This window comes from Rhodnius prolixus, unplaced genomic scaffold (genome assembly GCF_049639745.1).
Source record: "Rhodnius prolixus isolate KJV_2025 unplaced genomic scaffold, Rpr scaffold_1, whole genome shotgun sequence".
In the NCBI taxonomy this organism is placed as follows: Eukaryota; Metazoa; Arthropoda; class Insecta; order Hemiptera; family Reduviidae; genus Rhodnius; species Rhodnius prolixus.
In genome coordinates this window covers 62,533,921-62,551,869 of record NW_027411581.1, presented here as the reverse complement: position 1 = coordinate 62,551,869, position 17,949 = coordinate 62,533,921, and the positions used below count along the sequence as shown (strand labels likewise).

The window sequence follows — 17,949 nt, the reverse complement described above, 5'->3', positions numbered from 1 at the left end:
TTCTTTAGTAAGAAGCTCTTTGCAGTTATTAGATGATAAAAATGAAATGTTATAAATGTCATAAAATATATACGTGATGTTCATAACCAATTATACGGTATTGGTGAACATTCTAAATAGTTGACAGATTGATGATAACTACGAAGTGAGTCTTTATGTTGAAAGAAAATCCATTCTGTTTTCTGCAGAGGTAGCGGTATAATTAGATTGGTAAATCGTTGATGGCTCCTTCACATGATCTATCAAGATTATAATGAAATTTAAAGAAAGATTTGGCTTTCTATTTAAGAATATTAAGACTTGAAGAATAATTTATATGATATTTATTTTCCAGCGATTAAAAAAACTATTGAGAAAAATATCTAGGAGCTCTGAGAGAAGTACTTGTTCTATTGGGACGGATCTTTCTTTTGAATTTCATCGTGTGGTTCAGGCTCAGAAGAATATACATTTGAGGAGCTGTTACCAAAATATAAATGGCTTAAGAATAATCTTTCAACTCTATGGTACAATGTGGTAGTCCTGGCTGGAGCATATCTATCTAAACTCAGGCTTATCCTTTCTATCTTCTGGTAGTAGTACTAAGTATCTAATTGGAGAGCTTATCTTCAATTCCATGTAAGACTGCTCTGAGTCATTCTTAAGATAGTTCTCGTGATAGGGGAGTTCAGCTTCCTTCTAAGTGCAATTACGTCCCCATTACCTGGAGATATTTAGAAAATAGACCGCCAGGCAGGATGAAAATTTTTAGCGATTTCTTGCCCTAAAATTGTTTTTAGATTATTTTCAATTATCCTTTGTAATTCTACATTTTTTTTTTGTCTGCATGTAGCTAGGCACGGCAACCTTGGAAGATGAATTATGCCTCTTTACTGATGCCAGCTGAATCCCTACAAACTCCCTGTCCAGATCCAGATGTCATAAGAAATCCCAGGATGGGAGAAAGTTCTTGGGAGGTTATGTCCTACCTAAAGCAGCCGGTAGTTACCAAGCTGTCCTTAATCTTCCTAGAATAATGGCTTAGCAAATTTGAACAATATTATGAGTTTAATATTGTGCTAGTGGTAAACATCATTAAATCACTATAATTATATTTTGGAAGGCAATGTTTAGCTTCCCATTCTCTCAGAACTGTTCTAAAATGAAAAAATAATGACCAGGATTATTCATTTACCAGGAGCAATTAGTTTGTAGAAAAATCGCTGGGTCCGAACCTAAAAGAAATATTACAATTTTACATTTGTTACAAAAAACACTTATGATTCAAATTATGTGTATTGAATTGAATTACATATTATATGAGGGAATTACCAGATATTTCATGCTGTTCCAATCTGGACTTAATCTTTAATAGAACGTAACATTTCTAATCTAATTTCTGGCATATAATATCCCGCTCATCGAGGAAGGCGTTTAACAGGACACGATGTGATGTAGTGGGATGATTTTTTTTGTTTTTATTTTTTTGTCAGCCTCACGTACGTTCACCAGTAATGTGCACTTTTTCTGGACAGACAATGCTAATAATCTCTAATTGCGTTCCGATTCTAACGGTGCCATTGAATGCTAGTTTAAAACAATGTTCGTTTGTTGTTTAATGTTGTGACGAACTAGATATACTTTTTTTTTGTATATTTTCCTTGAGGAAAAATGTCAAACCAAGGGATAGATCGTTAATGTCTAAATTCAAATGAAATCTTTGGCCATAGTGAACATTACAAAAAACTCATAATTCATAATTTCATAGACATCAACTATTATATAGATGAATCAGTACTTTAGAGGAATGATTATCTTCACACTTCCTTAGAACCCAAAAACGTTTCAAATGACCTTTATGCAAGAAGTGTGAGTACACTTCTAATCTAATCTAGATTTGAGGAAAGAAAAAAGAAAATGCGACTAGGCCAAATTAGGCCGCTGTGCTCCCCCAGGTAAAACAGTTAACATCTGCTGTGTAACAACCAAGGCATTGACGAGTGAAGATTTTGGTCCCCACAGTTCAGCTCTGGGTCAAGTCCCAAACGTTAGGTATCGGTTGCAAACATTCTACAAGAAGATAGAACGAAGTTTCTGTCTTCTGGCCCTACACACCCTTCACAGCGTTTCTTCAGCTAGACCTAAAGGATATAGATGCTTCCTCAAAATGCAATGCCCTGAAATTTAGTTGAGTTATCTTTCTTAACTCAACTTCCGTTCCTGCTAAAACCGTTAAAACTTTAATGGTGGTAAGGCCGAACATTTTACCGAATTAGCACTTTAGTTAGAAGCCTTCCATACTTCTTTCCCAAAAGTGCCTTTTTTTAATGAATTTTTATTGAGAAAAAAAGTTTCACACAAAAATTTGTAGATCTTATTATAGTAAAGTAAAAGTAAGTAAAATAATCGCCTATTTATTCAGTCAGGGCTTAACGTCCAACTACCATTTACTAGGTGTCGTGGACGGAGGCGACTAGCAAACGTACTTTACTATTTCTCATTTAACCATTAAATTAAATCCAAGACCAAGACGGGGGAATCGAACCCAGTACCACAACGCATATTAGCTTTGCAGGTCTTGCCTCTTAACCCGCTCGGCCACCGTGGCGCCTTTGTAGAATCTTATAAATAGTATAACTGGTTTAAAGGAATTGGTAGAAGCTGTTTCCGAGAAAACTTCGAACAGCATAAAAACCAAAGATGCGCCTCCGATTGGCTGATATTTTCGAAAAATTATGGAATAAGAGAATACTCCGTGGAAAAAAAAACTCTGTAATTCTTTCTCTACTAAAAAATATATCAATAATTCATTTAAAAACAAAAATAACAATAAATGAAAATACTATAGCCTCCCCTATTAACGTTTCGATTAGGAAAACAATATCCTAACATTATAAAGGAAAATGTACTTCTAATTACTGAACATATCACATAGGAAATTCCTTATTAAATTCCCGGGGCTTTTGTGTGATTAATTTGATAGAAAAGCTAGTTATTTAAGATAACGGATCTTGTAGATATAATACCTATGTGTGCTACAGATGTGAGGTTCAGTGCAGACATTGGCCGTGACATCTTGTATCGTAGCGTTACTGTGTTGCTGGTATACTAGTACATCTTCCAACGGCTATATAGGCCATAGGCACTGACTGACCATAGCGAGACGCATAATCAATCAAACTACGGCTAGTCAAGAGGCGAAACTAATACTGCCCCACTAAAATATGAAAGCACCAAAAATTAAATGTTCCTACATCAAGTTTGAAAGAACTTCATTGCAAGTCCCATCTTCTTTCTTTCCTATTTCTATTGTGTTGTATTGAAGAGTGTCACTCTGATAGGTACATACCAGATCCGATTGAAATCAGCCACTCTAAATCTAGAAATGTTCACGCATTCTTAAACTATTGGACATTGATAACTATTTTCATTGAAACCTCCGTAGACTATAATGTCATACGAAAATATATAAGTATAAAAAAAAAAAAGAAATAAGTTTTACAAAGCTAAGTAATCTTTAAGGTTAAATCTACCTTTAAACTACTACAAACTTCTTCTACAATTCTTTTACTGCAGTTCGACAATAATTATTGACATCTGCCATTGGGAAATTCGTATCATTACAGGGGTTCACATACCGACGATTCGCTTGTTGGAGTTGACGCTCCATTCAGCTGGTTAATCATCCTGAACCGTCGTTGAACTCGCTGGCTTACTTAAGAATTAAAAAAAAAGAATATAAGTGCGATAAAGAACCAATGAAATGCTAGTTGGTAAATTGTATATCTTTTCTTTTGTTTTTACAATCATCGTCAGCTTTTTTGTAAAACAGGACAACTCCGGAAAGGATCTTTCTCTCTGTATCTTGTAAGTTTACTGGTTATTTCTTGAAATTTCTTTAATAAATCGCTTTTGATTGATGAATTGAACTTGAATTTTGAATATTAAAACTGCCTCAAGTTAAATTTTTATAAACAAAAACTGCTTTACTATTGGAAAGTTATTCTGCAGTTCGTACTTGAATACTATTATGCCTCCATATCCTGTTATTTTACTAGTTTCTTTGGGTTAAATTGACTCTGTCTAATAAAATTTTGTTCTTACATTTTACCCTATTTTCCAGCTGGTTCTTTAGGTTCTTAGGATTTTTTAAAAAAAGTGAAGGAAGGTTTTATGCCTTGGATTCTAGAATGAAGTATTTCAGTGCCCAATTTTTGAGTTCCCAGGACATATCCTATCATAATAGGTGGAGGGCGAAGGAGAGGCCAGCGACATTTTAAACGTGACATTGTATTATTACAGGGATATGGTTAAAAGAGTGAGGATTATATCCTGTAGGTTCATTTGGAAATTGTTTAAACTGTAAAAGGTTTAATACAGTATATCAAATACAGCATTGAGATCAACTTAAAGGTTAGATTAGATTAGACTAGGGCGGCCTCAAGATCTACGCCGCTGCGACCCCTTTGGATCTATTGTGGCTCCCCCTCACTCTAAAGCTCACCCTCCAGACCTGCCCTTTTAATCAGACTCTTAATGCTGGAGAGTGACTCTTGAGTAAAGCTCACCAGGCCTTGGTTTTTCCTCCCCGAGAAGTAACATCCTTGGCCACACGTGCAGTGCCGTTTCCTCCTCTTCCTGACAGAACCTACAGAGGCTATCATCTGCCAGGCCCATGCTTGTGTTTTCTGAGTCTGCAGTAGCCAGTTAATATTAACGGCAGTTGAAGGTTACTGTTGGCAACATAATACGGTGCATTAACTTATTCGGCGAAGAACTTTGGATTGAAGAATGTTCTTAGGATTAGGTTTGGTGGATTCTGTTATTCTGCTCCGTATCTTAGTTTCTGTTAGTTGTATATTAATTTAGTCTCTTGAACTGTTATTTTCACTACCGCCCACGCAGTAATAGTATCGAAGAAACTTAGACTTAATAATGATTATGACTAATAAAAAGTTAGCTCTATTTGTAAAGGTGGTCATCAGAATTAGAAAAAAGAAATCAGAGCTCCGAAATCTGTTGGGAGAGCCAGATCTGTGTTATCAAGTCTTGTGGAAAGCGTGGAAGGCTCTAGACTTCCTGAACGTCTATTAAAATGGCAAATCAGACGGGTAAAGTATCATTGAAGGACAATGTAGACAGTGACCTCCGGCGGACTGGAATAAGAAGTTTGGAGAGGGGTTACATTGAGAAAAGTCTATTGAGCCATAACAGTAATTTCCAAAATTCTGGAATGAAAGACGACTTTCTTTGACCACAACTTTCAGCATTCTAATTTCAACTTTTTCTTCAAAGCCAGACTTTTAAAATGTATAACTTGGCCATTAACTGAAATGACACCTTACGGGAACTTATTCCCGAACAAAATAAAATAACGTGAACTGTTAACATTTAAATAACTTTAGATTGGATGGTATGAATTCTAATGAGGTATTAAATGCTTTAAAATTAGTGTAATATGAATAAATGCCTGTAATTATATAAAATTACAAATGTATCTGTGTGGAGATATCCGAAAGCTAAGGAAAATAATACCTCTATGTTTTGATAAATAAAAAAAGTAGACTTTAAAAATTATTTTAAATTTTTTTTTGTATCTATTAGTAAAAAAAATTAGATCATTAACTTATGTAAGACTGTTTGTAAGGTACATCATTCTGTTAAAAGGGGAGAATGATAATTGGTTCTGGAACAGTTGAGATAAGAATAAAAGGATTTACACCGGTTTGGACTGGAAGAAACACGGAAATTAGGAAAAGAAAGTATGTCAGAAGAAGCTGTTTGAGAAGGCTGTGGATAAATACAATAACTGCCGTGGATCTCCTCTTGAATAAATGAAGTTAAGAGTAAATTGACATTAGAAATGTGCATCGAAAGAAATCTACTGTTAGGAATTTGCATTGTATGCTATCGATTAGTACTATTTTATTCTTAGTATACGCAGGCCAGGAGTTATCTTTCATATTCGAGAATCAATTGGACCAAAGAGCACTAATAAAGTTAAGGTAGAGCGAATATTAGTGAACTTGTGGGTAGATCTATCTATGTACAAGTATTTTGTATCCGTTTTCACAAGAATACACTGTATACGCAAAAAAAAAAAAACAACTAGGTACACCGTTAATTAAAAAAAAAAATTATAATAATGAAAATAAGTAAATAAATACCCAACTTTGTTCCAATATCTTATAAGTTCCCATAATTGGTTTAAAATATTTCAGGGTTTCGTCCACGTTCGAGTATGGTTTCCTCAATTTCCAGGCGTGGTAATGATGTCCGACCAAGAGCTAATTATAATGTGCAAACCACCTGAACCGACAGTCATAGAAAATAAGGCTGCAGGCTTTGCCGGGAGTTTGTAAGTTATTTATTTGATTTATTTCTATGTAATTTGAACATTTATTTACATGATTATACACGTGTATTAAATTTTATAAGAAGATAATGCATACATACTTTTTTTTTTTCATTTCAAAAACAAATAGTAACAAGAGTCTGGGGCAAGACTATTAAAACACAATAATCTTTGAATTTTTTTTAATGTATTACATGAAAATTTAAATGCAAAATATGTTTGGACCTACGTCCATGGCATCTAATTTGGTAATTGGACGTAAAGCCTTCTGAAGAAATAACCATTATTATTATTATTATTTGTAATTGAATTGTTTCATAAAAGAGTTAACCACATGTTTTTATGTGACTGTAAGGTTACGTTGATCCAAACCTGGTTTAGTAGGTTATCATTTTGTGAACTCAGTATTATTATACTTGGCTGATTAGTTAGTAAGCGATCAGCGTTTATGTTTCTGATTTTTCTCCCTTCAGTTTCTTTTACAAATAATTTCACCACTACAAGTAGCAGTTTTGATAATACCACCAATGTTCAATTTTAACTTTTAAAACTGTTAAGGTTGTTGATAAAGAAAAAATGTGCAAAAAAGAAAATCTAATAAAAATCTCTTAATACTTTAGTTAAAACTTGTTGCTAAGTGTAGATTAGAAAAGATGAAAACACTAAAGTTTTTTTATCTCAATGAGAGAAATGGCTTAGCGGTACCAACATATCTCAAGACAAAACATGATGTTAAAACTATTCCGTGCTTCAGGTCATGGGGAAAACGCACTCTTATCAGCTGAGGAACATCTGAATGATATTCTTGTTTAAGAAAGACACGTGGTTTGCATGATCATATTAGCGTGTATAAAGTGAAATTATCGTTAACCAAACATCTTATGTTTTGTGTGTGCATTTGTTTTGCCTACTTTTATTCATATGTACATGTACTACGTATGAATTACTTAAAATAATTTCTCTCTTTTTATGTTTAAAACGAATGTTTTCTGTATATTCATGAATGAAGTTGTTGTTTAGGTTGACCGGTAAAAAGTCACAATTTTAGTTATGACGTCTACCTAAGATTTCGATTCTACCAAAAATTGAAGCATTTCAACGACTTAAAGAAAGTAAAACAAAGTGCTGTGAACACACAGACTTACACTTTGTTGGAGATTATTAGTCAAAACTTTAGAAACTTCTTTATAACAGTTCTACATAAAAGTTTACAAGGAATAAATAGGATAGTACTTTAAAATTTCCCTAAATTTTTGGGGAACCATCCTCACATCTTGGGACTTTCGGGCATGTATTTGCATCAGTGAATAGTTGTTCGTAATGTTGGCCGAGATTCTTCTAATTATTGGGCTTCCCTGGACAGTCTAGGTGGTTACCAGAAGTTAGAGGATGTTTTTTTTATACTTAATTCCTATTATTCAAACCGTCCTCTAGGGAAGCTGTGCAAGGGTCGATCCTCAAAAAGTGCACGAAAAAGCTGTAACGTTTTGAAATTATAAAACTGTTAATGTGACCCATTTAAGCTCAGTATGAATAAATAGGCGATTACTTTACTAGTGGAACTACTTTGGGCCTCATTCTTTTTAAGCTGTTGCAAACTGTTGAAATTACTCAGAATAACGCGAACACCATGTTCTTTTTTCCTTAAAAAGTATTTCTGTTTGATTAATCGAAATAATACTTTTAAAAAATCGAATTACCACTTCTTCCTCTTCAAAGGCCCCACTAATTTTTTTGGAATTCGGAGGAGGTGAAAACGTATGTCTCAAGTTTTAAGCCTGAAAATGATGGTTGCTGATGAGGGAAGTGCAAGAATTGATCGATTCTCGAATGGGTTCAACTTTCACAAAACTTTTTCCACAATTATAAGCTGATACTAATTTTTTTTTGGGGGGGCGCATCAACAGCTGAGGTTATTAGCGGAGCTTTTTCCAATGCACAGCCGGCCTCCGTTACAGACAACACTGTCCATCACCGGACAGTGAGCTGTAAGAAGCTCCTAGGAAGAGAAAATCTAAGGGTCAGCTGCTGGATTCGAACCCAGGACCTCCGCGTGGGAGTCCAGTATGCTAACCTCATAGCTAATCCCTTCCCTCTGATACTATTGATACTATTTATCAAATTACTTGAAATCTTAAGTTGAGAACAAAATCATTTTTTCTTCATCTTATTGATTACTTCTAATTTAATTACTATCATTACAAAATTTTTTGTTATTTATGCTTCTTTTTTTCATACCACTCTAGACCACACGGTGCCCGGGTATCAGGCGTAGTGGAAGAAACACCCGGTAGGTTGGAATATGAAGTGGCTTTATACAAGGAAGCACCTGCCAGAATAAATAATTCAAGTATAAATGAATTACCTGTCGACCAAGCAGTTCCCATTGGGACGAAACTACAACTTAGAGCTAGAATTAATCCTAAATCTGGTGAGTACGGGGTGTTGTTAAATAATTTTTTTGTTGTTTTTAATATTGCACTAGTAATGTATGTAATAATTGTGCAACGAGTAATAACAGGAAAAAAAATTCTCTTTGAAAGTAAATTAAATATTGTAGACAGAAATCGATGCAACCTCCCAGAAAAATGAAAGTGATTATGTTAAATACATCATGCATCATGCAATAAATCATTAATCATTGAAGTGAAATTAAATTGAAAATAAATCAGGAGAAAATAAGTTAAGCTGCATGCAAGAACATGCGAAAGAAAACTGACAATGAAAGAGTTCTTTTCACAGGCCATTAACAGATGTTACTTTATTTTTTTTACCTTTTTTTTTTGTTGCCACTTGTTTCATTTCAATTTTATCCAAATATTATAAAACATTATAACCGAATAAACCAGATTAGGACAAAATTCTTTTATTAAAATGTATAACTGCAACAAATTGTTGCAAACAAGTAAATAAAATGAAATAATAGTAACAAAATAGATAGTGGTTTTGGTGAAGGCACCCATTGCTGTCACTCCATTGTCATGATGAGCACTTAATACGCTGCTGTCACGGTTATAGTAGATCTTGGGGGCCGGCCATCTTATCTTCAATTTTGGTTGTGGTTGGAATGAAATTTGAGGCAACGTGTTAGTTTGTACTAACAAGACCATTGCCAAAAAAACAATTTTACCTTGTTATTAGCTAGTGAGGTTTTTTTGATGCTTGTATTTGATGCATAGAGAGTTTGGAGTGTTTAGTCTATCTCTGGGGTCGGCAACCTATTTCAAGTAGAAAGCCATTTCTCCTTAAATAATTTTAATAAATCTTACCAAGAGCCGCAAGGATGATAGTGTAAAGAACTCTGTACATCATTTGTATTCACAAATTATTATTTTATGATATTCAATGACATTTAAATGTTTTATATATTTATTTTCACATATTGCAAAGTAAATAAACAAATAAATAATAACTAAACCTGTATTTGAATGAAAATGGCGGCAGTCCTATATATTACGTACTGTATTTTAATATAATTCTATTCACAAATTTCAAACCTATCACATTTAAAATTCTTTTTGAAAAAATATCTTTACTTTAATAAATGAAATTTTCATTTGTTTCAATAAAATTGAAATAACAATTTATTTTGGACAGGCTGAAGAGTCACAAAATTTGGATAAAACAGCCGCATGCGGCTCGCGAGCCGCGGGTTGCCTACCCCTGGCCCAAACGAATCTGTGATTAAGTTTTATTTTCAGAAATGATGCTGAATTGTCATAATTAATTCCAGTGAAGCAGAACTCGTGTTTATATTTAGTGTATATTTTAGCTTATTAATACATTTTAAACAGTAACCGAAAAAGACCGTTTTAAATTTCAATCTGAAATTCTAAGTGAAGCCGCGGGTTGCCGACCCCTAAGTCTATCTCCATACTTCAATGTTGATGATCAAATTGGTTTTAGTAATAGTAGGAATAAATTCTGAGCTTCGATCGTCTGTCCAGTAGACTAGCTCGTAAAAAGTTCGTAGCATTAAGTTAGTTGCTTGTATTTTCAGTCTAGTAGGGTGATGAATTTCATGATGTTACACATAAGTGCATTACAATTGTGGTACTTGCTGAACATATTATAAGTATGCAAGCATTCTTATGGTTTGTGGTTATCCCATTTATTGGACGTGGCGCTGTTTAGAAAGTGAATAAAAAAAAAGAAAAATGGACATTTCTATTAATTTCTGCACCATTAGATACTAGCAATGGATTTGGCTCCGTTCTAGAAAGATATTTGATTGTGCTCAATACGTAAATAACTGCATTCAGTTCACTGTTCAGTCTGTAGTAATAAAGAACTTCAGAAGATTTCATCGAACTTTAGCCCAGTTAAGCTAACTCATTGGCATACTGTACTTACTGTAGTGCAAGAAGGTTTACTGAAGAAAGACATTTTTTTTTTTTTTTTTTTTTTTTTTTTTTTGGCCAAATTACATGATGTTCTTAAGAGCGTTGAAGGCTTTAGTAACGTTTCCATGATTCCTTTACACGTTTGGGTCATTGCCGTTCTTTTTCTACTAATGTAGTCAGACATTTCGGCTTCTTGCTTCTTTTCGTTTCCACTCTTTTACATGCTAATTCCCCCACCTTTTATTTGTTTTCTTTCCTAGTAACGGCCCTTCTTTGGCATCATCAATTCAGACGTCTCTAACGGAATCTTTCTTGCGAGACAGTCATTAAATTTATTTAGGCAGTTATATGATGTTTTGTAGGCTGTATCACCTGTTTTAATAAGTTATTCTTTATTGTGTAACCCATTAATTTATTCTTAGTTTATTCTGATAGCTTATCAGTTTAAGGTTTATTCTTATTATTATTAGTCTTAAAGGAAGAAGAATAAATTGAAAACTTTCACACATTCTGATTTTCCTTTAGAACACTTTAAGCGTTATTCCAGTTTCCATTTAGTACAATTTTTCCTTTATAAAGAGAGTTTCTGCATTTTAAACAACTAATTTTTTTTTTCAATAGAAGATTTACTACGGTGAAGTCGTTATAAATGATATGGCTTATTTTTCACTGAATTTCACTTATACAAATTTTATTTTTAACATTAGCCTTGAATATTCTACTCAAAGAATTTTGTAACAGACACACTTACCTCTTTTAATCTGAACTAGATTTTTTATTTTTTACTTTTGAATGATAAGTGAAACTTTAAAGTGTCTATTAACTCCCACTTAGAATTAAAGATGTTGCAATGATCAGGGCCTACCCCCCACTGCGGGGTGCAGTGCCCCCGAGCTCCAAGATCGAGATGGCCCAAACAAATAGAAATACGATAATAATTGCTAATTTTTGGCATCCAAAAAAAAAGAAAAAGAAATACAAAGATAATTAAATATTAAACCTATGACGTAATACTCGATGGGAAGCCAAAAATAAACACAGTCAAAGTAGTGAATACACAGTTTCTAACTTATAATGCCTTAGTAAACTTAATTAGTTAGAATTTGAGGACAACACTAACTAACACAGTACTGACCGAAGCTCTAGAATGCTAATATTCAATACAAAGAAATACTTCTTATGTTAAGCTTATCGAAACAGATTATACAAATATTGAAAAAAAGTAAATATAAACAACTTTTGTTTCAAAAATAATTCTTACACTGCTAAGACCAAAATTTGCATTGAAATTTTTGAGTAGACGCCAAAATGTTTGCTGTGAACTTGATTATTTCAGTTTTCCTAGAAAAAAAAAGGAACATATTGTAGAATTGTACACATTAGTAGATAGAAGATTAACTGAAACTGTAGAGGAGTTTAGATGTCACTTTTTAGCGTAGTAATTACACGTATACCCATAATTGAAAGAAATTAGCAAGTATATGGGTGCAAAATCTTTAAATGCATTTTGATACAATAAACACACAAAAAAAAAGAAGAATTTACTAAAATTGTAATTTTACGGGACTTTCCACATTTAAATAAAAACATATTAAGCAATAGTCTAATCCAGGGGGTCGGCAACCTATTTCAAGCAGAGAGCCATTTCTTCTTAAATAATTTTTTAATAAATCTTACCAAGAGCCGCAAGGATGGTAGTGTGTAAACAACTCTGTAGATCATTTGTATTCACAAATTATTATTTTATGATATTCAATAACATTTAAATGTTTTATATATTTATTTTCACATATTGCAAAGTAAATAAACAAATAAATAATAACTATACCTGTGTTTGAATGACAAGGCGGCAGTCTTACAATATAAATCAAGTACTTTATTTTGATTTTGTACGAGTATAATTCCATTCAATTTCGAACCTATCACATTTAAAATTATTTTTGAAAAAATACCTTTAATAAATGGAATTTTCATTCGTTTTAATAAAATTAAACTATACAATATATTTTGGGCACGCTGAAGAGCCACACACTTTAGATAAAAGAGCCACGGGTTGCCGACCCTTGTACTCTAATCAGTAGGCAGTTGGACGTGAAGCCCGCCCTGAAAAAGATGGCATTACTTTACATATTAAGCAATAGACGTTGTAAGTTTATAGAAACTTCGGCCCCCCCCAAATAGTACTTTTTATCTGCTTAAATTAATTTCATTATTTTAAACACCACAAATACGATATTAAAAGTTTTAGTTTTTGCGTTAGTTGATGACACGCCACTTTTTTTGTTTGTATTAAATTGTTTTTCCAGATAACTTTAACTAACCTGACATATTTGTAATGGGTTTTATTTTTATTTTTTCCAGGGCAAAAAAATCTTTTGTTTGATCATTAATTTTATTTAGAAATTTTCCAGTTTATTTTTGAAAAGTGTTATTACGATCTTAAACGTTTTCGTGCACCCTGACTCCTTAATAGAGCCAAAACCAACCAGCCATGGCTAATAATATAAATACATATATAATTTTTTATTTACAGCCTGGAAATATGTTAAACTGATGGAGGTAGCAGTTTCTCCAGATCCGGATGATGCTCATGCTATTGGAAGTGTGGCGCTTGTGAGAAATGGGTGAGGGAATCTAACCGTTAGTTGTTATTAAATGCTGATTACTTGAATTTATTAAGTTTTACTGTAAAGCATTACTGAATTTATTACTGTTTTCTCATGTTTTTCATTTTTTCTAAATATTTTTGTAGCCAAATATCTTCTACACCTCTAGTGAGTGGCTTTTATCTAACAAGTACGAGATGGTGAAGCAATTAGGAAAATTATCTTTTCTTTATCAAATGTTGAGATTTGGTTTTTCCATTAAGCTAAAAAAGAAAAAGAAAATACCTCTGCTTTATCTTGTTGAAAAAAGGAGTAGAAATGAAATGCATCTATTTACTACTTTAAGTTGCTTAGCTCATTGTTTGTACAAAAAATACCAACTGTTCTCTGGCGGATATTACTGCACACCGGGCGATATTCCCAAATCCTTGTCACTCGCTCCCATATATCCAGATAATCGGAGACTATATTTAAACATTATATCAGAATAATGAGGGCAACAAGCGGTCACTACCAACAACCACGCCTTCTACGGTCACGGTGCGTTGAGCCAAGAGTAACGAACCATTTAACTTAATGTAACTCACTCACTCCAAGTCCATGGACAATAGTAGGACACCGGCGAGTCGATTGTTCCACAGAACTAATTCCTCGCTGTACGCTTTAATTTAATAATTTATTAATTGAATCTGTGCCATTACGGTTTAAAGAATTATTATTCTTTTATGCGTCAAAAGAAAAATGATAATAATAAATAAAACTGGCATTTCTTCCTTTCAGTTGCTTCCGGTGAATAAATATCTATTCATCAACTGTTTCTTTAGATGAGTGCACTTCTTTCTCTAACGGCTTTTAGGAGTTTCAGCTTCTTAGAACTGAGATTTCTCCCCCCCCCCCCAAAAAAAATACCAGCTAAGATGTTCCCAAGATTAAATTTTCTTGAAAATACATTTTTTTTTTTTCAGATGTAGAAATGCTGACTTTAGTTCAATAATTCCTCATCAACCAGCCAGATACAGGGAAAGGCATAACGAAGTATTTTTAGACTTTGAAGCATTCCTGTTAAGCACAATGAGGGAAAGGTCCACACTTTGGATACACTCACAGATCAAGGCTTGTATGGATCCTTCGGATTGTCAACCTGTAAGCATTGTATGAATTATTACGAAGGGGAGAAACTTGAATGTGAACATTTATTTTTGTTTTAATATTTCAAGGAATACTGTCTGGATCAGTTCGATCCTTCAGGACACGGCAAAAGACGCAGAAGAGAAGCTTCAAAGGAGAAAGTCAACAATGAAACTGTTGTGCCTAACAGTTTACAACCTGCTGAAAAAAATACAACACAATACACTAGATTCAAGGAGAACATTGAGTACACGGTTTTAATGCCCGGAGGTAAGGGATTATAGATGATTTCGTCATTACATTGGGATGTAATTCTTTAAATGTTTAAAACTGTAAGCTATTTTATGTGTCTTAATCTCTGTGTAGATGTGTATTCTGAGCCGAATGGTGATAGTTCCTCATGTCAGAATATGGTATTAATGTCGGCTGCTCTTGGATCCATGCTATTCACAGCGGCACTCCTGATGTGCTATCTAGCTGCCAGACTACATTCTGTGCAGAGCCAAGCTGCTGGTATGAGAATACAAGACAAGATGGCGGCAGCAGCTGCTCACTATCCACCTAGGTCTACACTTACATGACTTCTATAGAAAGGTTTTCTTTTATACAAGAAGAAAAAAAAAAAATATCGATCTTTCTGTTCCTGCAAAGTACAGAGTGTCCTGAAAAATGTGGTGGCGGGTATAGGGGCGTACAATTCGGCAGGTAAAGAAGCAAACTGCTACGAGGCCTTCCTTTGTACAGTTTTTATTTTTTTAAAAAAAAGGTAATCCTAGGGATTTTATAGATTTCTTTTATTTTTAGCAAGTTTTGACACTTTGATTCAATTTTTTTTAAAAAAATCTTGAATGTACACAATCATTTTTAAATATTAAATCTCTGACAAAATGTAGCTTTAAATATATTTATTGCAAGGATAAACTTCAAAATAAGTTAAGTATTTTATGAAGAACTGTCGTTAGGAAAAGCCATGAATAACAAAATTGTGTAAGGCTTACTACTACTTTTTTAATTAATTTGTACAAAACACTCTGAGCAATATTTTTTTTGAGGTCTAAATTATTGTTGGAATTATTGATAGAGATTATTTAAAGATACCTAAGATTTTTATTAATAAATGTGATCTTTTTGTAGAAAATGTTATTTATTGATTACTGTACAAATTTATTAAATTATAAGATAAATGTAATTTATTTATAGAAAATATAAAATTTATAATAATTATAATAGATTTATTTGCCTAAAACAATCAGTTAAAACAAAACTGAAGCCATCACATCCTAGAATGGTATTAAACATATGAATTAGACAATAGATTTAATAATATTAACGCTTTAAAAAGTAAAAATGTACTTCTTGGTTACTTTCTCCCAATAAAACTAACTTTAAAAAATAAACTAGAAACTTAATGTACCTACAATTACAATAGAATAATAATAATAAAAATCCTAATTTACAGGGTACATTGTAGCCTTAACTGGAATGCTTGAATAGTGTAGTGTCTCCTGAAGCTTACAAATATATAAGATTTACAAATCTTTACAGAATGTGTGCAATATTTAGGCAACTACGAATCATGTAAAAGATACTAGCAGTAGGCACAGTTCAGATACAAATATTCAACTTTATCACCATCTAATTTATAAATTATAAAATTTCTTTCTGGATAAAACATATGTTTACCACCATTCATGTACAATGCTGGATATTTTGCCAAGCCAATTTGGGCAATTACCATTACTTTACTGTACTTTAACAATCAGATCCATGAAATATAATTAATTATGAAAGAAAAAGCCCATTATAAAGCGAATTATTGCTTTACTGGACGACTTAGTTCTAATTAATTCATCAAGCTAGTTCAACAGAAGCAAGTATTATATCACGAATTCTCAACGGTATGCAGAAATTATCAAAAGTTTCTTTGCAGAAACAACTTTATATCTTTTAAAAATATTTTAAATATCTTAAACAGGCAGTAAAAATGAATTCTATACTATTACGAAGAATCAAGACCGACTTTGCTTTGTGTACGAGACTAAGCGATGAACGATTTCACATTAAAATATACAAACATAAATGGCATCTAATTTACCTAATTAATTAATATGTTGATAATGAAAATTAGTAAGACATTAAAAAAAATCTGGATGTTGATTTATAAATTACTTACAAAATTAGGATGCACAAGTGGTGCCCGTTAAGTTTAAGTGATTATAGTTTCAATTTTAATTATAATAATAAAAGTAAGTGCAGCTAAATTAATGAATTCAAAAGCTTTTGATTTTCACCTAAATAATTTGGGAATCTAGTTGAGTGATAGGAAATTATGGTGAAACCAGCTAAGATTTTACATTTCTTCCCCTTTTTTTTTTATGAATTTGCACTTCCAAAACAAAACATTTTAAAGGAACTAGTTAAAATTAAAGAAATTTCGTAGTAGGTACTGCTGCCTGGTAGCCATTTCTTTAAACTAAGGTTCATTTCATTTATGAATAATTGTTTTTTCTCTTTTATTTTGTATTCTGACATTTTATTAATTTAGACATATGATTGTTAGGTGGTATTATGCTAGTATTAATTGATTTTGGGGAAAGAAAGATGAAATAAATTACATAATGCTTAAATTGAAGCATAAACATGAATCTTCCTTCTCGATGAATCCGCTGTAATGGCCGTCTATAAGTGAAATTGCTGCACGCGGGATGGGTGGGCGGGGCTAATATTTATCATCTATTTGCGACAAGCCAATAATAAAAACACGTTCAGTCTGATATCATCGAGCTGTTCCTAAGAATGTCTTATTTGTTTTAGTTTTCTTAGATCATTTTCAATAAGATTTTTTCCTTAAGTATTTTTTTTTGTTTATTAATTTCATTTTGTATTTGTTCACTCGAACTCTATTGTAACGATATCATATGTCTTTACAATAAATAATTGATTTTTAATTTGCGATAATTATTTCGAGTGTTTAATAAACCCCTAACTAGTAGAACTTCATTTTTACATTGATCAGGCTTGCGCATATGCCTCAGCAAAGTAGTACAGGTTCTGTAGCACTTAGTTGTAAGGGTGCAACCCTCATACTGAACTATGAGATATTAACATTTTATATATGTAGTAAGAGCTGTACTCTAGTGGCATTTTTAAGAACTATTTGTTTTAATCAATTTCCAGTAAGTGCTGCTATCTATGCCACTTTTAGAAACTAATCTCATTTCCCTTTCATATAGTTCCAACGAACGTCGCTAGATAGCATAGGCATGCACTTTTCTAGCATATTTACCCATTCAATTAAATTTATTTTTTAATTTTAAACAACTTAATCTCTACTTTATTAGACAGAGTTTCATGTTTAGTTCTGATAAACGTCGCTAGATAGCATAGGCATGCTCTTTTCTAGGTATTCACCCTTTTAATTAAAATTATTTTTTAATTTACTCACCTAAATCTTCCGTTGATTAAACGGGAAGTTGTATGTTTAAATTTTGATTTACAGTTCTTTTTTTATATTAATTTTTAAGAATACTTCAAGAAA

General features: G+C 32.7%; 1 protein-coding gene across 5 annotated transcripts in view; it reads left to right on the top strand.

Annotated features, from left to right (window-relative positions):
* The window catches only part of LOC141446081 (uncharacterized), a 34,838-nt gene extending 19,747 nt beyond the window's left edge, over positions 1-15,091 (top strand). For all 5 annotated transcript variants that reach the window (XM_074112489.1, XM_074112488.1, XM_074112487.1 and 2 more), the window contains 6 exons: positions 6,201-6,337; positions 8,581-8,765; positions 13,211-13,301; positions 14,249-14,426; positions 14,501-14,681; positions 14,778-15,091. In XM_074112489.1, coding sequence (XP_073968590.1) covers positions 6,201-6,337; positions 8,581-8,765; positions 13,211-13,301; positions 14,249-14,426; positions 14,501-14,681; positions 14,778-14,992 — 987 coding nt within the window. In that variant the 3' untranslated portion in view covers positions 14,993-15,091. The remainder of the gene's footprint in view (positions 1-6,200; positions 6,338-8,580; positions 8,766-13,210; positions 13,302-14,248; positions 14,427-14,500; positions 14,682-14,777) is intronic.
* The last annotated feature ends 2,858 nt before the right edge of the window (positions 15,092-17,949 follow it).